Source organism: Macaca fascicularis, chromosome 16 (assembly GCF_037993035.2).
Source record: "Macaca fascicularis isolate 582-1 chromosome 16, T2T-MFA8v1.1".
Classification (NCBI taxonomy): domain Eukaryota; kingdom Metazoa; phylum Chordata; class Mammalia; order Primates; family Cercopithecidae; genus Macaca; species Macaca fascicularis.
This window is the reverse complement of record NC_088390.1, coordinates 67,947,208-67,970,149: the sequence shown is the minus strand read 5'-3', so window position 1 is coordinate 67,970,149 and position 22,942 is coordinate 67,947,208. Positions and strand designations below refer to the sequence as shown.

The 22,942-nt window shown below is 42.1% G+C and overlaps 2 protein-coding genes and 1 long non-coding RNA gene across 19 annotated transcripts in view; 1 reads left to right on the top strand and 2 right to left on the bottom strand.

Annotated features, from left to right (window-relative positions):
* Window positions 1–22,942, bottom strand: part of LOC135967731 (leucine-rich repeat-containing protein 37A3-like) — a 99,058-nt gene that overhangs the window by 61,731 nt on the left and 14,385 nt on the right. The window lies entirely within an intron of this gene.
* Window positions 81–21,410, top strand: LOC135967732 (uncharacterized). 5 transcript variants are annotated; one of them, XR_012425998.1, is made up of 9 exons: window positions 81–238; window positions 3,685–3,907; window positions 7,810–7,926; window positions 13,638–13,735; window positions 14,530–14,684; window positions 16,344–16,510; window positions 16,592–16,701; window positions 20,498–20,587; window positions 21,130–21,410. It is a non-coding gene; the product is annotated as an uncharacterized lncRNA (long non-coding RNA). The 5 variants fall into 5 exon arrangements; XR_012426001.1 differs by lacking the exon at window positions 20,498–20,587 and having other exon boundaries at window positions 7,810–7,879; XR_010581928.2 differs by lacking the exon at window positions 20,498–20,587.
* Window positions 15,155–22,942, bottom strand: part of LOC102139567 (leucine-rich repeat-containing protein 37A) — an 82,516-nt gene continuing 74,728 nt past the window's right edge. For 10 of the 13 annotated variants that reach the window (XM_074020032.1, XM_065531792.2, XM_074020026.1 and 7 more), the window contains 3 exons: window positions 22,260–22,314; window positions 22,042–22,181; window positions 21,640–21,936 (listed from right to left, as the gene is read on the bottom strand). In XM_074020032.1, coding sequence (XP_073876133.1) covers window positions 21,885–21,936; window positions 22,042–22,181; window positions 22,260–22,314 — 247 coding nt within the window. In that variant the 3' untranslated portion in view covers window positions 21,640–21,884. Of the gene's footprint in view, window positions 15,484–17,286; window positions 17,403–21,639; window positions 21,937–22,041; window positions 22,182–22,259; window positions 22,315–22,942 lie in introns of those variants that run through there. The other 3 variants (XR_010581924.2, XR_012425987.1, XR_012425988.1) reach the window with 2 other exon arrangements.

The following is a 22,942-nucleotide window of genomic DNA, read 5'->3' as shown; positions in this document are numbered from 1 at the left end:
CCGAGGTGGCGCGGCGGCCTCTAGGGGGAGCACGAGAGCACTGAGTCGTGAGCGGAGAGCCCGCGGCGCTTGGGCTCGGCGCAGCCCTGCGCGGTGGCGCGGCTGAGAGAGACGCGCAGCTCGCGAAATGCCCGGGGTCTAAGGCCTTCGGAGACCAGTCTCCGCGGAGCGCTGACTGGAGCCCAAAGCCGACCGAACTACCTCTCCGCGTCTCACCTTCCGCGGCTCGGAGAGGAAGGTAGGAAAGCCCCCAAATATCATTCCCCTCCCGCCCCCTAGGGAAACTGAGGCTGAAAGAGCCAGCGAGAGATAGGAAAAAAAAAAAAAAGTCGGGGAGAGGAGCGGCGCCAGCGACCGAGAGAAATTAGTCGGGTTCGGGGGACAGGGAGACAAGCCTCCAGAATTTAGGAAACTCCAAAGCTTGCAGCTGGAGTCCTGAAATTTACTCAGATGACAGCTGCTCCAGATCTGTGTCTGAGCCACGCCCCCGGATGCCCTGCCCGGAGGGAGGGGGGCCCTAAAACCTGTTGCGCGGAATCCCCACTCGGAAAGCCTCAGTAAACTCCAGAACGCAACTACTGCATGTTCCAATCTCCCGCCACCTTCCCAGTGTCTCAGGTAGGATCTCGGCCACTTCAGCAAGAACTTACCTCTCCTTTGCAGTGGAAAAGACGGAATCTTGCCTAAAACCTACTTCACGGTGTTACATGTTTGTATTATCGGGAAATAACCTTAATTTATTGACCCGACAAGTCACTAGGTTTCAGCTTAGCCCAGGGAACGAATCATGATGACATTTCAGGCGCCCTGAAACCTTATCACAGGGACTCAACCCTGAGTGGTTGAGGTCAGCCCTTCAGATAAGAGAAAGGTTTTATAAACATATATTTATTGAGATAAGTGACAACCAAAAAGTAATTTAAAGAAAAATGGTTGGCTGGGCGCGATAGCTCACACCTGCAGTCCCAGCCCTTTGAGAGGCCAAGGCTGGACGATAGGTTGAGGTCACGAGTTCGAGACCAGCCTGGGCAACATAGCAGGACTTTGCCTCTAGAAGAAATTTGAAAAAGTAGCCGGGCATGGTGGTGTGCACCTGTGGTCCCAGCTATGCGAGAGGGGTAGGGGGAAGGATTGCTTGAGCCTGGGAGGTGGGTGTTGCACAGAGCCATGATTGCACCACTGCACTCCAGCCTGAGTGACAGAGCAAGACCGTGTCTCAAAATTAAAAAAAAAAAAAAGAAAGAAAAATACTTAACAGGATTCTGTACATCAAAGGGCTTATTTCAATCTAGTTAGGAAAATGGAACACATACATGAAATGAAAATTAAACTACAAGGACTAATTGCCAAATAAATGCATTCAATACAATTTGATTGAGCCCTAAGGGTGGCAAATGTGTATATGTCTCCAGGGACTAGGTAAGTAATGTGTCAATAAAGTAGACAAGGTGAAGACCTAGGCAATGGAAATGCCCATATTTTGTTTGAAGAGGGTAGCCAGGCGGGGTGGCTCAGGCCTGTAATCCCAGCACTTTTTAGGAAGCCAGATGGGCGGATCACTTGAGCCCAGAAGTTCGAGATTAGCCTGGCCAACATAGTGAAACCCCATCTCCACTAAAAACACAAAAATTAGCTGGGCATGGTGGCATGTGCCTGTCGTCCTAGCTACTCAGGAGGCTGAGGCAGGAGAATCGCTTGAACCTGGGAGGCAGAGGTTACGGTGAGCCAAGATTGCACCACTGCACTCCAGCCTGGGCAACAGAGTGAGACTCCGTCACCACCACCCCCACCAAAAAAAGAGAAAGATTAAACAAAACAAAACAGATCCCCCACCCCCCCCAAAAAAAAAAACTTTTCTTTGAATGGACTAGCGTGGTGTTTGCTGTTTTGCTGCTTTATGCTTTAATGAATTTATCTTTCCGTGGCTTCAAGAAGAAAAATGATAAGTCAGTGAATACTGTGTAGATTGAGCATCCCTTATCTAAGATGCTTTGGATGAGAAGTGTTATGGGCTTTCAAATATTTGTATTATACTTACCAGTTGATCATTCCTAATCTGAAAATCTGAAATGCTCCAATGAGCATTTCCTTTGAACAGATGTTGGCACTCAAAAACTTTTAGATCTTGGAGCATTTTGGATTTCAGATTTTCAGAATCAGGGTACTCCACCAGTATCCTTTTATTTATCTATGATTTAATATAGCACTTCTTTCTTCAGAATTACTGAGTGACTCATTCCTGGTATGCTGCTAAATTTTTATTCATTTATTACCTTAATAATAATATTTAACATTTATTGATCACTGATGTGCCCAGGCACTATAGTAGATGCCTTATCATTATGCCTGTAAGTCTTATAGTGGCCTGCAGGCAGGTTTTATTATATCCTCATTTTACATGTGAGGTAAATAAAATGTCTTAGAGACTCAGAGAGCTTGTGTTTTCTCCATGTCCACATATCTTATAAGCAAATGAGCCTATTTAAAGCCAGATCTCTCCTAAAGCCCAGTTCTTGCAGTTCCCTCAGTTTGCCATTGAGGAAACGGGAAAATCAGACTCACTCTCATCAATTGCCTCACACATACTCTAGAATTCCTTTTGAGTGGGAACAGAAATACCATTATATGTATTCCTTTATGTCTAGTCTTAGACATTAATTTGCCTTGTTTCTTTTAAGTTAGTGACCATCTCTGTTGAAGTCTTTAAATCCATTAAAAGTGAATGAAACCTTAGGAGAGTTTTAGGCAGGAGAGGAAGCTCCTCTTCTCTCCAGTTTGGGCTTCGATTGTCCAGAAGTAAAGAAGAGGGATGAGATATTATTTGAGAAAACTCCTTCAAGAACCAGAACTTAGCAAACATTTACACCATTTTGATGGAAATATTTCTAAACTATATTATAAAGTTAGCGGGGTATGGCGGCACATGTCTGTAGTCCTAGCTACTTGGGAGGCTGAGTCAGGAGAATTGCTTGAACCTAGGAGTCTGAGTACGCAGTGAGCCATGATGGTGCCTGGGTGACAAAGTGAGACTCTGTCTCTAAAATAAATTTGTTTTATTCTAAAATAATTCTAGGCAGGGTGCGGTGACTCATGCCTGTAATCCCAGCACTTTGGTAGGCCAAGGTGGGCGGATAACAAAGTCAGGAAAGGTAGAACATATTGGCCAACATGATGAAACTCCATCTCTACTAAAAGTACAAAAATTAGCCGGGCGTGGTGGCACATGCCTGCAGTCCCAGCTATTCTGGAGGCTGAGGCAGGAGAATCGCTTGAACCCGGGAGGCAGAGGTTGCAGTGAGCTGAGATCGCGCCGCTGCACTCCAGCCTGGACAACGAGCAAAATTCTGTCTCAATAAATAAATAAAATAAAATAATTCTAAATACATTCTGCTCATTGTTACATTGATGATCTTAAAGTTGATTGAGATGTAGCTGAAACTGGCTTCCACAGAGTACTCTCACGTGGTTCTGAATTTTGAGGTCATCTTTCTTTGTGTCATGTTTTTTAGATGTCCTTTCTCAGAGTCAATCTAGTTTGAGTAAGACCTGCAGGGATCTCTTGTGAGCACATATATTGAGTTTTAGTGCATAAGCTTTGTTTTAACTTTTCACTGGGTAGATGAAACTGTCAGATAAGCGGCATTATGTCAACCATATAAAGTATTTCCCCCCATTTTTAAATAGAGAAGAAGATACAGAAATGAAAATGAAAAGAAAATTTGGTACTACAGCACAAAGGTCCAGCTTGCAGAATTAATTGACTGTCTGAACAAAGATTATTGGGAAGCAGAGATCTGCAAAATTCTGGAAGAAATGCGTGAAGAAATCCACCGACACATGGATATAACCGAAGGCCTGACCGATAAGGCTCGGGGCAGTAACAAATCCTTTCTGGCGGCAGCTAATGGTGAGAGGGCATTTTCTCATTTTATTTTTGTTAAGTCTGAGCTAAACTGTTGTATGAAATCACTGCAAAATTTGAAAATAGATTAAAATTTTCAAGTACAGTCTTGCATTGCTTAATGATGGGGATACATTCTGAAAAATGTGTCATTTGGCAATGTCATGATTGTGTGAACATCATAGAGTACACTTATACAAACCTAGATGGTAGGGTTTCCTGTACACCTAGGTTATACGGCATAGCCTATTGCTGCTAGGCTGCAAACCTGTACGTCATGTGACTGTACTGAATCCCATAAGCAGTTGTAGCACAACAGTAAGTATTTGTGTATCTAACCATATCTAAACGTTTAAAAAGGTAATACATAAAATCTTACGGGATCACCATCATGTACATGGTTCATGGTTGACCAAAACATTGTGCAGTGCGTGGCTGTGTGTATATTTTACTTTGGTTCTCCGTATTTCATTTTCCCAAGAGAACTTTGTTCATTCCCACGTAAATTAGGGATGCTATACATTTTAGTGTTTTATTTCTGCCTTGGGTCATCACTAATATTCCCCAATATGTTAGTTTGTTTCTTTAATTCAAGTATCTTTTTAAACTTTTTTGGCATTCCAGCTTTTAATTTTTTTGTTGTTGTTTTTGAGACAGAGTCTCTGACTCTCGCCTAGGCTGGAGTGGCATGATCTCAACTCACTGCAAGCTCCGCCTCCCGGATTCAAGCCATTCTCCTGCCTCAGCCTCCTGAGTAGCTGGGACTACAGGCGCCCACCACCACACCCGGCTAATTTTTTGTATTTTTAGTAGATACGGGGTTTCATTGTGTTAGCCAAGATGGTGTCGATCTCCTGACTTCGTCATCCTCTCACCTCGGCCTCCCAAAGTGCTGGGATTACAGGCGTGAGCCACCACGCCCAGCCTCCAACTTTTAATTTTAAGAAATAATATTCTTTTTGAACGTTTTGCCTTTTGCAAAAAATAAAAATTTTAAATTTAGAGTAAATTAGATTTATGCAAAAGTTCCAGAGATAATAGAGGGTTTCCATATATCCTGTACTTGGTTGCCCCTGTTATTAACGTCTTAGTTTAGTGTGGGATATTTGTTACAACTAATGGACCAGTATTGATACACTGTTATTAACTCAAGTCCATACTTCATTCAGATTTCCTTAGTTTTGACCTGATGCCCTTTTTCTGCCTCATCATCCTATACCACATGATATTTAGTCATCATGTTTTCCTCTGGATTGTCGGTTTCTCAGACGTTCCTTGTTTTTGATGGCCTTGACAGTTTGGAGGAGTACTGGTTAGGTATTTTGTAGAAAGCCATCATTATGGGTTTTTCTCATGGTCAGCCTAGGTTTTTGCATTTTGGGGAGGAAGACCACAGAGGTGAAGTGCAGTTCTCATCTTCTTATCAAGAGTGCATGCTGTCCTCGTGACTTATCACTGATGATGTTAACCTTGGTCCTGTGGGTGAGGCAGTGTTTGTCAGGTTTCCCCACATCCTCCCCCATCTCCTCAAACCCCCAATACTGTAAGTCACTGTAAACAGCCACACTTGGTGGGTGGGGAGTTACGTTCTACCTTCTTGAAGGGGCAATATCTACATCAATTATTTGGGATTTTTCTACACAGAAGATTTATTTTTTTCAGACATTTATTTCTATGAGTATAGATTCATGGATATTTACACTTATTGGGTTATAATTGGATATTTATTAGGTTATAATACAATGTCACCTTATTTATTTTGTTACTCAACTCCTCTTTTTATTTTTCTAAGTTATAAATACATATATATCTTAAAAGTTTAAATAGTATAAAAGGGTATGCTGTGAAAAATGAATCTTTCTCCTTCATAATCTCCAATCTGACCTTCCTTGCCCCAGAGGCAATCGTTATTGCTATATTTTTTTTTATCCTGCCAGATGTATTCTGTGCATGTTTAATAAATACTACCTGTGCTTTCCTTTTTTCCTTTTTTTTTTTTTTTTTGAGATTGAGTCTTGCTCTGTCTCCCAAGCTGGAGTGCAGTGGCGTAGTCTTGGCTCCGCAAACTCTGCCTCCCAAGTTCATGCCATTCTCCTGCCTCAGCCTCCCCAGTAGCTGGGACTACAGGCGCCCGCCACCTCGCCCGGCTAATTTTTTGTATTTTTAGTAAAGATGGGGTTTCACCGTGTTAGCCAGGATGGTCTCGATCTCCTGACCTCGTGATCTGCCCGCCTCGGCCTCCCTCCCAAAGTGCTGGGATTACAGGTGTGAGCCACCGAGCCTGGCCCCTGTGTTTTCTAATATAGCTATCCCTCAGTATTCTCAGGGATTGCTTCCAGAACCCTCTGCAAATAGCAAAATCCGTGGATGCTCAAGTCCTGCAGTCAGCCCTGTGGAACCTGCTGATATGAAAAGGTGACATTCCATATCCAAGGGTTCTGCATCCTGAGAATACTGTATTTTCAATTTGAGGTTGGTTGAATCCAAGGATGCAGACCCTTTGGCCACGGAGGGCCGACTGTAGTGCCTTTTCAGTTTTAACTTGGATAAAATGATTAGGTAAGATTCTGCAAGTACACTTTCAAGTGCCCGGTTCTGAGTTCTGCTCTTCTGCATACATTATCTGCTATACTTATAATCCTATTAATTTTCCCCATTCTCCATTTGCTTAAAAATGGAATGTTTATATTTAATAAAGATACCCAGATAGCTATATCCAAGCTTGTTCTCACATGTTCTACATCAATATTCCTGTGAATTCATGCATATTTTTGGAGAATGATAGGCTCTCATATATAAATACTGTTGGGCACAAATATATTTTGTCTTCAGAAAAAAGCATTTTTAGTTACTGTGAATTATGTTTATTCATATTTGTTAGTTAGAAGTATTCCTCTTTTAGATCTGTTTAGAAAAATGTGTAATTTTTTTATTAGAAAAGTTTCAGTGTTCAGAAGTCTCTGGGGGATCAGTAATTGCAATAACACAATCTCCATCTTACTCTCCCCTCCCTATAGATCAAATCATAGGATATTGTATTAATTTCAGCCAGCTTACTTTCCCCCTTAATTTCCTTGTATGAGTCATGACATTAAAATAGATAAATCCCTTTTTGCTCTCCTGTGTTTTAGTACAATAACAGAGAACAATCTTCAGACCCCTAAAAGACAATGTGAGATATGATTTTATAAAGTATGTTGAATTAGAAATATTTCCCGGAATAAAAAATAAAAACAAAAACAAACAAAAACAAAAAAGATATTTTCCAGGGTGAGCTTGTCTGTGTATAAAATTATATATGCAGTGTAATCCTAATTAAAGAAGAAAATCAAAACAGGAATGGATAATCAAAAGTGTTAAGTGGTCTGATTTGGGGGAATGTAAAAAACTAAAAATGTTCATATAGGGCAATTGGTAATTGTCATCATGGAGAATTAAGTAAAGTACCATGCAAAAACTGTGCCTGGGTCGTTGGGATACTTAAATTCTCTTCCTCTAAATAACCAACTGGATCAGCTTTTATCATTGACAAATGACCAGTCAGCATAGTAGAATTGTAGTTGGTTTCCTTTTCATATTTTTTGCATTTCCTACAATGAGCATGTTCTATCTCAGTATAATTCATGTAATGTACTTTTAAAAAGTAGTTAAACCTTTTGTAGTAATCGAGAACAACAAAGAGAGCATTGAGCTTTAGGCCACAATATGTTCTTAGAAAGTTAGATGACTAAAATTTGTGTGCTGTGAGATTGCCTTGCAACCTGCAGTTATCCTCTTAGTATTACACGGAGTACATGGAAGTAAGATGAGTTGCACCTTGGATTTAATGGTGAGATCTGGACCCCAAAAATGACATAAATATATTTTTCTTTCTTTCCTTTTTTTTTTTTTTTTTTTTTTTTGTTAAGGCATAACGTCAACGTGGTACTAGAAGAGGAGGGATTCACAAGAATTGAAAATTGATGGGGAAGAGAAGGGGTAACTAACATTTTTGAGTGCCTACTGTGGGCCAGGTGCTCAGCGAGGTATTTTACAATTCTTTAATCCCCTCAGCATCTTTTTAAGGAGTGTATTGTCAGTGAATTGAACATTCAGATAGACGAATCCCCCATTAAAACACCAGTCCCCCACCGTTATCTTTATTTGTTCTCTCTGGTAACCAAAATCTTGGCTATGATAGTTTAGGACCACCCAGTCCAGGTAAATACCCAAAATAATATCTAATAGTGTTCTGTAACTTGGAGGTTCTTTTTTTTTTTTTTTTTCGTGAGATGGAGTCTGGCTCTGCCGCCAGGCTGGAGTACAGTGGCATGATCTTGGCTCACTGCAGCCTCTGCCTTCCTGGTTCAAGCGATTCTGCCTCAGCCTCTCGAATAGCTGAGACTATAGGCATGCACCACCACACCCAGCTAATTTTTGTATTTTTAGTAGAGAAGGGGTTTCACCATGTTGGCCAGGATGGTCTTGATCTCTTGACCTCATGATTTTTCCACCTACAGCCTCCCAAAGTGCTGGGATTACAGGCGTGATCCACTGCGCCCAGCTAATTTGGAGTTTTGTCAGATGAAAACAATGGAATCTACGGGTGTTCTGATAATAGCCAAGAATAATTTGCAGCATGATAATAAGAATTTCAGAATCGTAGCCTGTCCTGATAACTTGGACTTGATGTTAACCTCTCAAACAAAATACTTCATTTCTAATGTATAGCTCTCTGGTTTTTATATACATGCATGTCTAGGAGAGTTTAATTCTATTTTTGATAGTTAAATTTTTTTCTCCATTTTTCCTCAATATTTTATAAAAAATTTCAAATGTACAGAAAGGTTGAAAGAAGTATACAGTTACCAGCCTGACCAACATGGTGAAACACCGTATCTAGTAAAAATATAAAAATTAGCCAGGCATGGTATTGCAGGCCTGTAATCCCAGCTACTTGGGAGGCTGAGGCAGGAGAATTGCTTGAACCTGGGAGGCAGAGGTTGCAGTGAGCCCAGATCGTGAACTGCACTCCAGCCTGGGCAACAGAGCAAGAGTTTGTCTCAAAAGAAAAAAAAAAGAATGAATTATACAGTAAATACTCATATATTCATTATCTAGATCTGTACTTTACTATATATTTGTAACTATACAGCTCACTATATCCTATGCCTGTATGGTAATTAAGTTTTATAATGCTTTATTTTGCTTATTTGAAAGAAGTTTATTTATTTATTTATTTATTTATTTATTTATTTTTTGAGACGGAGTCTTGCTCTGTCGCCCAGGCTGGAGTGCAGTGGCCGGATCTCAGCTCACTGCAAGCTCCGCCTCCCGGGTTTACACCATTCTGCCTCAGCCTCCCGAGCAGCTGGGACTACAGGCGCCCGCCACCGCGCCCGGCTAGTTTTTTGTATTTTTTAGTAGAGACGGGGTTTCACTGTGTTAGCCAGGATGGTCTCGATCTCCTGACCTCGTGATCTGCCGGTCTCGGCCTCCCAAAGTGCTGGGATTACAGGCTTGAGCCACCGCGCCCGGCCAGAAGTTTATTTTTAGAAGAAATTTTTCTAAGTAGAGATGGTTTCTAAAACCTGGTAGGTTAATTCTTTGTTTAGTTTTGAAATATTCATGCAAAGTGTAGAATATACGTGTTTATAGAATATGCATATTTAGTATAGATCAGATACATAATAAGTTTTCACTCTTTAATGTTTTTCTCTCTGCTGAACACTTTGGGTCTATTTTTCTTGTTTTTGTTGTTGTTGTTTGTTTTGTTTTTGTTTCTTGAAACAGAGTCTCGCTCTGTCACCCATGCTGGAGTGGCATGATCTCAGCTCACTGCAGCCTCCGCCTCCCGGGTTCAAGCAATTCTCATGTCTCAGCCTCCCAAGTAGCTGGGATTATAGGCGTGCACCATCATGCCTGGCTAATTTTTGTATTATTGGTGGAGATGAGGTTTCACCACGTTGGCCAGGCTGGTCTCAAACTTCTAGCCTCAAGTGATTCACCTGCCTCGGCCTCGTGAAGTGCTGGGATTACAGGTGTCAGCCATTGTGCCTGGGTCATATTTTTGGTCTGTTTTCCTTATGGCTATGATTGCCATAGTTTTTTGGACCTAAAACCGGTATGAATGTGTGTATATATATGTGTATGTGTGTATATACATATACACATATATATAAGAGAGTTTAGCAAGATAGACTCTTTGAAATTAGAATCTTCATAGAAAATCAGAGAACTATGGTCATCCAACCTGTGCTTTTCAAACAATTTAAATGGTCTAAACTTAGTAGGCAATTAAAAAAATTTTTTTGTTTGATTTTCATTAAATGGTGTTGGGAAAGTAGGGAGGATATACAATGATTTGGTTGAGAAAAGCTATAGGATATAGCTATGTTTGAAAGACAGCTGGACATGGTGGCTCACACGTGTAATCCTTGCACTTTGAGATGGTTGGATCCCTTGAGGTCAGGAGTTTGAGACCAGCCTGGCCAACATGGTGAAACCCCACCTCAACTAAAAATGCAAAAATTAGCTGGGCCTGGTGGCATAAGCCTGTAATCCCAGCTACTGGGGAGGCTGAAACAGGAGAATCACTTGAACTCGGGAAGTAGAGGTTGCAGTGAGCTGAGATCATGCCATTGCACTCCAGCCTGGGCAACCAGAGTGAAACCCCATCTCAAAACAAAACAAGTAATCTTATGGGACTATTGTCATACATGTGATCTGTCCTTGAACAGAATGTCATGTGGCACTGAACTATATGTGTATTATTATTTTAAGATAAAATCATTAATAAAGTTTTTTTTTAAAGTTGCAGTTAAATCAGTTCCTCAGAAAGGTATGTGTGTGTATGTATACATATATGTAAAGAAGGAAGTTTTTTTTTCTTCTTCTTCAGAGGACTATGGATGGGTTCTTTTATATTTTTCTGATTTTGGTAGATATGGGGTCTCCCTGTGTTGCCCAGGCTGGTCTTAAGCTCCTGGGCTCAAGCAGTCCTAGCACCTCAGCCTCCCAAAACGCTGGGATTACAGGCATGAGCCACAACACCCGGCCAAGGGTTATTTTTATTCATCATCAAGATTTAAAGATTGAGTATCAAAAGTGGAACAACCCTACCCCAATCCTGGCTTTTCATGTTAGCCATTATATACCAGAATTGCACCTAGTAATCTATACATATATATGTGGTTTTGTAGCTAAGGTGTGTTAGGTTTTCTTTTCTATCTCCAGGATAAACATTTTTTAGTCTTTTTGTCTATTATAGCACATGAGACTTCTATGTTTAGGATACAACTGATACTAAGTCTGATTCCTAAATTAACCTGTTTCTTCCCAATACCACTTAAATAATATTTTTTACGCCAGTTCTTTAGGAAACTTCTGGCTAGGTTTTGTGTGTATCATTCAATTTTAATAAAAACTTTGATCTAAATTTCGAGTACCCCAGCAGTTTACTTTTCTTACATCTTTGTCCCCTTTCATCTCTCTATTGAATAATTAGCGACCATGTGCTGTGGCTCACACCTGTAATCCCAACACTTTGGGAGGCTGTGGCGGGCGGATCACTTGAGTCCAGGACTTCGAGAACAGCCTGGCCAACATGGTGAAATCCTGTCTCCACTAAAATATAAAAATTAGCCAGCATGGTGGTGTGCACCTGTAATCCCACCTACTCGGGAGGCTGAGGCATGAGAATCACTTGAACCCAGGAGGTGGAGGTTGCAGTGAGTTGAGATTGTTGTCCAGCCTGGGCAACAGAGCCAGATTCTTAAAAAAAAAAAAAAAAATCTAAAGAGGCAGCAATACTGTTCTGATAATCCCCAGATTTTTCCAAGTATAAATTTTCCCAGGAATATTGTCCAGATTCCATATGTAAGCGTTTACACACCTGATTTACAAAGAAACATAAAATTTCCTTTTCATTAAGGAAACAGATCCTCCACAAACAGATCTTGAGTGGGGAGGGGAGGAAAAAGACCTACCACCTCTACTTTGTTTTTAAAAAAAGAAAAAACTCTTATCTGAGAACACACCAAATGGTGAATGATGCCAGTGTAGCCGGGGGTGGGGGGCCCGGGGACCCTGGGATGGGGAACCACAGTGGCTTCCGCAGAGGTTTCAGCAGTGGCATCCGGGGCCGGGGTCGCAGCCGTGGATGGGGCCGGGATTGAGGCCATGGAGCTCATGGAGGCAAGGCTGAGGATAAGGAGTAGATTCCCATCACCAAGCTGGACTGCCTGGTCGAGGACATGAAGATCAAGTCCCTGGAAGAGATCTGTCTCTTCTCCCCGCCCATCAAGGAATCTGAGATCGTTGACTTTTTCCTGGGGGCCTCTCTCAAGGACAAGGTTTTGAAGATTATGCAGAAGCAGACCCGCGCCGGCCAGGGCACCAGGTTCGAGGCGTTTGTTGCCATCGAGGACTACAATGGCCACATCGGTCTGGGTGTTAAATGCTCGGAGGAGGTGGCCACTGCCATCTGTGGGGCCATCATCATCCTGGCCAAGCTCTCCATTGTCCCCATGCGGAGAGGTTACTGGGGAATGAGATTGGCAAGCCCCACACCGTCACTTGCAAGGTGACAGGCCACTGCAGCTCTGTGCTGGTGCGCCTCATCCCTGCCCCCACGGGCAATGGCATCTTCTCGGCACCAGTGCCCAAGAAGCTGCTCATGATGGCTGCTATCAATGACGGTTATACCCCAGCCAGGGGCTGCACTGCCACCCTGGGCAACTTCGCCAAGGCCACCTTTGATGCCATCTCTAAGACCTACAACTACCTGACCCCGGACCTCTGGAAGGAGACTATTCACCAAGTCTCCCTGTCAGGAATTCACTAACGACCTCCTCAAGACCCACACCAGAGTCTCTGTGCAGAGGATCCAGGCTCCGGCTGTGGCTACAACATAGCGTATTTATACAAGAAAAATAAAGTGAATTAAGCCTGAAAAAAAAACAACTGATCATTTATGCTATATTTAAAGCATTTAAATCACTTTCAGAATTACCACTGGGAATGTTACGTTAAAAATTAAGGCCAAGTGCGGCGGGTCACGTCTGTAATTCCAGCATTTTGGGAGGCTGTGGTGGGCAGATCACTTGAGCTTATGAGTTCGAGACCTGCCTGGGCAACATGGCAAAACCCCATCTCTACAAAAAATACAAAAAGGCCAGGTGTGGTGGCTCACACCTGTAATCCCAGCATTTTGGAAGGCCAAGACAGGTAAATCACCTGAGCTCATGAGTTCAAGACCCACCTGGGCATCATGGCAAAACCTGGTCTCTAAAAGCAAAAATTAGCTGGATGTGGTAGTATACACATGTAGTCCCAGCTGCTCAGGAGGCTGAAGTCGGAGGATGGCTTTAGCCTGGGAAATACGGGTTGCAGTAAGCCAGCCTGTATGATACAGCCAGACCTTGTTCCAAAAAGAGAAAATAATAATAATACTGAAGAATTTGAATGTTTTTCATATCTCCCTTAATAACTCTAATATCTGACAGGAAGTTTAAAGTAATAGTAATATTCAAGAAGGCAACGATAGTTTATTTTGTAAGCATTTCTTTTGATTCATGTTCTATTTGCTTTCACTTGATTTGGAGATTAGTAGATAGGAGAAATTGGTAATTTAGAGAAGCATCACGAAGAGTGCTCTCCGAACTTCTGTAACTTTTACCTAATTTTTTATACTAAAAGTTTATGATAAAAGTTTTGAGGTTTGTAGCTTATTTAATCTACTTGTTTCTCTCCACAGCAAGACAGATCGGCTTGCCAAAGGATCAGAATGTTATCAAAAGAGCCTTAGTTTAAATCCTTTCCTCTGGTCTCCTTTTGAATCATTATGTGAAATAGGTAGGTGGGTGGGGTTTTTTCCCGCTACTTAATTTTTGGAGAGCAATACAGATCATCTACCCCCAAGAAAAATATTTTTCCAAGTTAAAATTGAAAATAAAAAATAAGTTAGAATCATAGGTATGTTTCAAGAATCATATAGCTGAAAATTACACAAAGATTAAATGCAGTAGATTTTCTGTTTAGCCCATCTACTTTCAAGTATCTGGTGTCCTCTAGAATGGGTTATATTGTGTGTTTAACACTAGCAAAAATAGCTTTCTGAATAAGATAATTAATAGAATTTCTAATGCAATTAATAGAATGCCTGGAGCAGAAACTTACAAGACCTGAACAGTATAGGGAGAGAATTTCTCAGTACATTTGAGATACATGAAGGACCATTTTTCAACATTGTTGTATTTATATTTATATATATAGAGAGAGAGAAGGGCTTCAACCTTCACTGTAAAATGTAATGGGTTTTAATTCTTCAACTTCATCTCCTACTTTGAGAAAAATGAGATCTACTTATTTTCAGCTTTAAAACAAACACAGAAATCTGCATTTTTCTGTGATTTGTTATGTTTAAAATTAGGGTTCTTGTAGTTTATTTTCTAAATTTACAGCTTTATCTTACTAGTAAACTTTTATGATACATTGATAGATGGGCTTTTAGGGAGTAAATTTGATTAGCAGAAGTGGACAGGAGAATTTAAAATTTTGGATAAGGCCTATTTCCTGACTTATGCATACCTGAAAAAAATGTAATCCTCACTTCTTCAGAGACAAACTTTTTTTTTTTGTCTTCACAGGTGAAAAGCCAGATCTTGACCAAACATTTAAATTCACATCTTTACAGAACTTTAGCAACTGTCTGCCCAACTCTTGCACAACACAAGTACCTAATCATAGTTTATCTCACAGACAGCCTGAGACAGTTCTTACGGAAACACCCCAGGACACAATTGTAAGTGTCTTATATTCTAGTGTTCAAAATGTTATGAAAACTACAAAGAATGATCTGAACTAAATAATATATCGTGAATGACTTGGTAGAAATTTTCTGTTTCAGGAATTAAACAGATTGAATTTAGCCTCCCAAGTGGCTGGGATTACAGGCACTGGCCATCATGCCCAGCTAAATTTTGTATTTTTGGTAGAGACGGGGTTTCACCATGTTGGCCAGGATGATCTCGATCTCTTGACCTCGTGATCCGCCTGCCCCGGCCTGCCAAAGTGCTGGGATTACATGTGTGAGCCACCACGCCCGGCCACATGACTGACCTTTACAGCATGGCCAGCCCCCGTCCAGAAACTACCTAGGAGTTACTTCATTAGCATAAATTCAGGCAGGGTCCCAGGAGCTCGCAATGAATAACAAAGACTTCCCTGTCACTTGAGGAATTCCAAGAACTTAGTAGATCTCAGGAGCCTGGGGCGTGGACCAGACAGATTCTTTATTATATAACACTCAAACACCTACACTGAGCAGTTTCAACTGAAGAGTCCAGGGAAGCCCTCTGCAGATCTTTGTAGGTCCCCTCTTTGTAGCCCGTTCTTCTCTCTGGTGCTCTGCCTTCAAATTCTGGCTGCTTTGACTTTTCTCAAATCCTCAACATTTTCTTTTCAACACAGTGGGACCACCGAGCTCTATTTGCATTCTTTTTTCCTGCACGGTGGCCCTAGAGCCGTCCTCAGAAATGTTTTGCCTATTGTCCAGTGTCTGAAAACCATTGTTCCATATATTTGGTTCAGTTTGTAGTTATCTGAAATGGGAGAATAAATGTATTCCATGTTACTCTGTCATGACTGGCAGAAGTCTGTTCTTTCTGTTTAGAAAGTTTTTTTAGAGATGATTAGAATGGCGTAGTACTTTTAGCTAAATCATCCAAGAAAGCTTGTGTGTCATTTTCTCCATATAAAGGGAAATCTAATTTTGAACTTTGGAAGCCTTTCATTATCAAACTCCTAGCTTATCAGATGCAGATTAAAAGGATTCTTGTGTATGTGAGACATAGACACACATGCATATATAGAGGTATATATGCATATTATATATGTACATATCATAAAAGATGAAAATATATATCTTTTTATTTTCTGAAATTCTTTGACCCAGACTCAGGTAGCTAGTAGGATTTCCCATAAATTATAAAGTTTAGATACTTTAGTCCATAAGTTTACCCACTGTCAATTCTCGATTGTTTCAGATTTTAGGTTTGCTTGCTCCTAAGACTGCTTTATATCTCGGGGTTTGCCTTTAAAGTGAAAATGTACAGAGGCTCCTTTTGCTCTGAACAGAATAAACCTTTGATGTAGCTATTTGAATTTACAGGGAGATAACTTCTCAAGTATCAATTGTTCTAGTGGTATTTATTTGTTGACAAATACCCCACATTTAGACTGTCTTTGCCCAACTGTCTTTTCATTTTTCTCCAATCTGTTATAGTTGCAAATGAAGGGTAAAAATAATTGATTTATAGATGTGTTTATCATTTATTGATCCAGAATTTTATGAGGATTATTTTTAGTTCAAATTAACAATTTCAGAGAGAGTGAAGATCTGTGTTATATTCTTTACTATTTTGTAGTAACAAGTCATTTTATTTTTATTTTTTATATGAAGGAAAGTTTATTAAGGAGTACTGACTTATGATCATAAGCTGAAGTCCCACAAGAGGCCGTCTGCAAGCTGAGAAGCAGGAAAGCCAGTCTGAGTTCCTCATTTTTAAATACTGTGTTTTCATGGAGAAACCACGAAAAGAACTGATGTAGAGTACTTACATAATTAATGTATGTTTTAAAAATATACCCAAATTGAGACAATGGTTAATGGTCATAAATCAAGTAAAATATTAATGTCTTCCTTTATAGTTTTTTTTAGTACACCACCTCAGGTATTGAGCCCCACTATTACATCTCCCCCAAGCGCACTGCCTCGAAGAAGTTCACGACTCTTTACTAGTGACAGCTCCACAACCAAGGTAAAGACTTCTGTATGTCACGTTTTCTTAATGCTTCCCCTGCTAAAATTTCTGTTCATTGATGACTCCATTCCTAATAAGTTAATAAAGAGACTATTTTGAATTTAAAATGTTTTCATTTAAAGGGCCATCTATTTTTGTGAAGTTAATTAGTCCTTTAGTAAATATTATATAATATTCTTTTCTAATTAAATTTTTTTTCTCAAGTTAAAAATGACATAGGAATAATCTTGAAATGGCAAAATTATAGTAATGGACAACAGATCAGTGGTTATTAGGAGTTAGGCCTCTAGGGAGGATGTTACTATTAAATCATGGCACAAAAGAATTTCGTTGTGGTGGTACAACAGTGATTGTGGTGGCTGATTACACAGATCCATTCACGTGATAAAATTTTATACAACTATGCGCATACACACACGGATTTATATAAAAACCGATGAAATCCATATAAGGTCTTTAGTTGATAATATCGTACTAATTTCAGTTTTCTGGATATGATGATATACTATGGTTGTGTCAGATGTTATTTGCGGAAGAGTGAGTCTAAAATTATTTGAAAATAAAAGTTAAAAAAAACCAGACCTGGTAGACACAGTGGCTCACGCCTGTAATCCTATCACTTTGGGAGGCCAAGGTCGGCTGATCACTTGAGGTTCGGAGTTCGAGACCAGCCTGGTCAACATAGCAAGACCACAGATCTAAAAAAAAAAAATTTGGTATGTGTAAAGGAGGTAGAAGTCATCATTTCCTCCCTCATAGCAGCAGGCGTGCAGGCTCTGGTAGTCAGCTGGACTCCATACTCCCCCACCAGTCACCAGCCTGGGGACCGTGGGGCTGCGAGGACCTCAGCAGCGGTTTCCCAAGTTTCCTGACTTCTTCCATCCTCTGGAAATCAGCTGTGATCAAGCAGCCTGAAAGCCAGTGGTGCAACCTCCTCCTCCCCAACCTTCACCACCTCTAACCCCTCCAGTGATAAGCACTAATTGCCTATATACAACCCTTTTTTGTTTGAAATAGCTAGGGTAATTTCTGTTTTCCTATCTGGGGTAGTGTAACATAAGAAGAAATATATATATGGTCTCTGCCCCCAGTTCCTAACACAAAGCTCCTAAAACCCTTGGAAATTCCTGAATGATGGGGGTGCTAGGAGCATTGTCTTTTTTTTTTTTTTTTAATTTATCATTTTTCTTTTCTCCCAGGTGTTTTTCTTTTTTTTTTTTAACTTTTATTTTCGGTTATGGGATACATGTGCACGTTCGTTATATAGGTAAACTTGTGTCACAGCAGTTTGTTATACAGATTATTTCGTTACCCAGGTACTAAGACTAGTACCCAGTAGTTTTCTCTGCTCCTCTCCCTCCTCCCACCCTCCCCCCTCAGGTACGGCCTAGTGTGTGTTGGTCCCTTCTTTGTATTTGAGTTCTCATCATTTTGTTCCCACTTGTAAGAACATGCAGTGTTTGGTTTTCTGTTCCTGTCTTAGTTTGCTGAGGATAATGGCCTCCAGCTCCATCCGTGTTCCTGTGAAAGACATGATCTTGCTGTTTTTTATGGTTGCACATCTTTTATTCTAACATTTGGTCCTTGAACCTGGTTCCTGACACAGAGCTCCTAAATCCCTTGGAATATTCTGGGTGATAGAAGCATCCTTTGTTCTCATGAGGTGACTCTTGGTGGGCTCTTTATTTGGGTCTGGTCACCAGAAAGATCTAACTATGGGTGGAAGCTTTGTGCTTTCAGCCCCATTCCCCAGCCTCTGGAGTAGGGAATGGAGCTGGAGCTCAATCATGACTATGTGATAAAGTCTCCAGAAAATTCTTTGAAAGGCAGGCCTTGGAGAGCTTCCGGGTTGGCGAACGCATCCATGTGCCGGGAGGGTGGTGCACCCCAACTCCACAAGGACCTTTCCAGACCTCACCCTGTGTATCTCTTCATCGGGCTGTTCATTTGTGTCCTTTAAAATATCCTTTGTAATAAATCAGCAATAGTAAGAAAACTGTTTTCCTGGGTTCCATGAGCTGTTCTAGCAAATGTTCAAACCTGAGGAGGGAGCTGTTGGGACCTCGTTTATAGCCAGCTGGTCAGATGCATAGGTGATGCTTGGCCTTGCACCTGGTGTCTGATGTGGGGGCGGTCCTGTGTGACTGAGCCCTTAACCTGTGGAGTCTGGTGTTCACTCTGCTTAGGGCTTCTCTGCCTTGGTAGCGTCCTGTCTAGAAGGCCTTTCCTTCCTCTTGTCAGCTCAGAAAACTTTTCTTCCACTTCCCTTCTTCTAAGCCATCCCTTACATCTACTCCTTTCCAGCCGACCAAGAACAGAACCAGGGCTGGCTCCACTGCCACCGTGCCGTCCCACACTGTCTCCTCAGGATGTATTCAGATGTCCGGCCCTCCCCCGAGTCTAGGAGCCCTTTGAGGAAAGGGATGCTGTCCTAGTCAACTCTTTCCCAGCACCAGGCACAGCGTCTGGCACGTTCCATCTTTTTCATGGACTCTCCCCAGGTGGCCTGACCTTCCCTTCTCTGAACCGCTGCACTTCCTGTCTGCATCATGTTTGCTCTAATCAGATATCGCCTTATTTCATCATCTTTTAAAAAATATTTTATTTTTCTAGTAGGTTTCATTGGAATCTGAATTTTCATTCATTTAGTAGCTGTTGGCCTTGTGTCTACCTCTCTGGCACTCAGGTCTCATTTAAGAGCTGGCCCACTGAGCTGTGATTTGCCATCAGTGAGATGGAGACTGAGTTAGCCCAGGCAGTCATGTTTTCTTCAACCCCGGCGCCCCTCCCCCTCCCAGGCTACAGGCAGGGATGGGCACCAGCCTGGGAGAGACAGTTTATGCACAGTTTGGTCCAGCAGAAAACTCTGGACTTAGACAAAACTGCTCAATAGAGTAAAAACTGGGTAAAGTAGAATCTTATTTTGGGAGTTTTTAGAAATATGGTGGGGTAGCATTTGGGAATAATAAGAATTGTAGCTGGCATGGTGGTACACGCCTGTAGACCCCCAGCTACTCTGGAAGCTGAGGTAGGATCTTTTGAGCCCAAGAACTTGAGGCTGCAGTGAGCTATGAATGTACCACTACAGTCCAGCCTGGGTGACAGATCAAGACCCTCTCTGAAAAAAAAAAAAAATACATTTGAGATTCATAAATTTTTTTGGTTATATAAAAAAATTATAAGCATCAAAGTGTGAAATTATGTAAATATGCCAAAATAGGAACCTGGAAGTGCTTGGAATCTAGACTTCGGGAGCCCAGCACTGCAAGGATCTCTAGTCTTGGCTTTTTTTTTTTTTTTTTTTTTTGAGATGAACTCTCATTCTGTTACCCAGGCTGGTGTGCAGTGGCCCAATCTGAGCTCACTGCAACCTCTGCCTCCCAGATTCAAGCAATTCTCCCTCCCTCAGCTTCCTGAGTAACTGGGATTACAGGCGTGCATCACCACCTCCAGCTAATTTTTGTATTTTTTTAGTAGAGACAGGGTTTTTCCATGTTGTCCAGGGTGGTGTTGAACCCCTGACCTCAGGCGGTTCACCTGCCTCAGCCTCCCAAAGTGCTGGGATTACAGGCATGAGCCACTGCACCCGGCCTGTCAGATGATGTTTTTTTTTTTTTTTTTTTTTGGAGACAGTCTCGCTGTGTTGCCCAGGCTGGAGTGCAGTGGCGTGATCTTGGCTCACTGCAAGCTCTACCTCCCGGGTTCACGCCATTCTCCTGCCTCAGCCTCCCGAGTAGCTGGGACTATAGGCTCCCGCCACCATGCCCGGCTAAGTTTTTTTTTGTATTTTTAGTAGAGACAGGGTTTCACCGTGTTAGCCAGGATGGTCTCCATCTCCTGACCTTGTGATCCGACCGACCACCTCGGCCTCCCCAAGTGTCAGGTGATTTAAAAACTATTCTTCCATGAATTGCTGGGCTAATTGATATGACTGTAAAATGCCTAACCCAGGGTTTAGCATCAAGTAAGCAAATTGTAACTGTTAGCTGCTGCTCTGCCTATGACTATTTAGTCTTGTGCTTTAAACTCAAATATTTGTTGGCCCACTGAAGTCACTACACAGAGAAAGATGCTTTTCATTCTCAGTAACGAACTTTGGGAGATAACTGGGGCAGGCAGCTAGACAACAGGTGTCTTTTGTCCAGCATCAGCAAACTCATTGGAACTGATGGGTGGCTCACTTTGCTTAGAGCCCCTACCAGCACGCACACGGGGCTGCTTCCCAGTCACACTGCTCCTGGGAAGGTGGGGGGCAGCTGTTCTGCAGTTAGCGCCGTTCTTTACCTCCTGTTACCAACCGCCTGAGTTCATCTGTGTTCAGTTAGGTAGATTACCAATTCCTGTTCATTCAGATTTTCTTCTGCTCACTAATGTGTTTAATGTTCCCTAACCTACCAAATGTGATTGGTGACTTTTTCTTTGAAGGTGGACTGGAGGAATCCTTGCGCCTTCTGCAGCATTCTACTGCCATTGTGAAACAGTGCGGCTATGGATGTGCATCAGCGGGGGATGGGGAGAGGCTGGGGCAGTACATGTGAATGGAGAGGTAGCCCCACCCAGTGTGTTTTCTGAAATACAGTCCCGCAGAGGGCAGTCTTGGGAAATTACTGCTCTCACATACTCTTCCTGACCCTACCCCTCCAGCATCTCCCTGCTATCCAAGGGTTGGGATTTTTAAAAAGAAAAACAAATTTTTAAAAAACCAAGTGAATCTTTTGCCATCTTGTAAGGGTGAAAAGCTCCCACCAAGTCTGGATGAACATTCATGCGTGGGCTTGAGGGCTTGGGAAAAAGACGGGGCTTGGCCCCACAGTGCAGGCAGGCCCGGTGATCCCATGAGAGAGGCCAGAAGGTGGGAGGTTGCCTGTGGGCAGGAGGTCAAGTATGTGGTATTTTATGACTGGTGCTTGATGAACCAAGGGAGAGGGCACCGAGAACAAGAGAACAACAGTATTTAATGGTAAAATCTCCACCCCTGAGGATATGTTTTCAGGTCTGGGTGACTAGTAAGACTGGGAAACAAGGGAGGGAACGACGGCGCTGTGCTTCCTCTGCCCGCTGCCTCTGTGGATGCGTGGACCGCTGGCTTCAGTCCTGCTTTTCTTTCTGATGGCCCTTGTTGTTTATGCTACGTATTTTTGCAGGAGGCCTGAGGCGGGCTGGGGTCACTCTTTCTTCTCCTATGACTGGGCTTCACTCTCCTCCCCCATCTCTGTTGGGGCTTCGCTGTCCCTGTGGTAAGAGTAACAATGCCAAGGTTTTGATTCTTGAAAGGAGCAATTAAGCTTCTCACCCCCTCCTCATTTTAGTTGGGAACTGTGAGGGCCCCTCATTTACCCAGGTTCCCTGCTGAGGATCTCCTCCTCATTAGATGACTTCTTGTGCAGCTTCTCTGCCTGGTTATTTACTCTTGTGGCACTGAGAGGTTTGCACATATCTTTAAGCCACAGCGGCTGTCTGAATGAGAAAGATCCATCCTAGAAGATAGAAAGGGAAGTATTAATTTTGCATGTCCTGGGCTTTCCCTGGCCACAGCAATGAATCCTCCAAAGTACCTGAGTCTCACTTGGCGAACAGCATCTCCTACATGGCAGAAATCTGAAAATGCCCCTGGGGAGACACATGCACAAGATAGTGAGTGATGCTGCCATTTCCCACGTCTCTCACAATGTACTTCTCTGGTCTTATTAGGACTAAATGAGTACCTCAGTCCATAATCACAGTGAGAAGAACCACCGCAGACCACATACCTGGGGTCCTGAAAATAATCCCATGTATGTGGGACTTTCAGAAACTCTCCATGTCTGTTCAGAAGGGCCCCACAATATACTGGGAGGACTTTGTATGCGGCTCAGCATGGAGCATCGGCAGGATGTTCAGTCCCAGTCACCCCCTTGGCCAAGTGCCCTTGTGCAGTGAATAAACTGCACAGCCATGCTGGGCAGAAGCATTTTATATCAGTCCCCTTCAGACTTAGTCTCACAGGCATCGTTTGATGGGGGGTGGGAGATGAAGTGGTTCTTTTCTTTCTAGATACTTTATTCTATAAGTTGATCACCTCAAGCAAATGCCTGAGTGCAGGTAGCCAAGTTATCTATCTCACAGTCTTCATATGGCTGGCTGTCGCTGGTGAGTGAGTGAGCTGTGAAATCAGTTTAAAGGACAACATATTCTTTTTGAATCTGAATAAAATAGGAAAAGCCAGAGTGCATTGTGTGACCATGGGGCAACTCTCCCT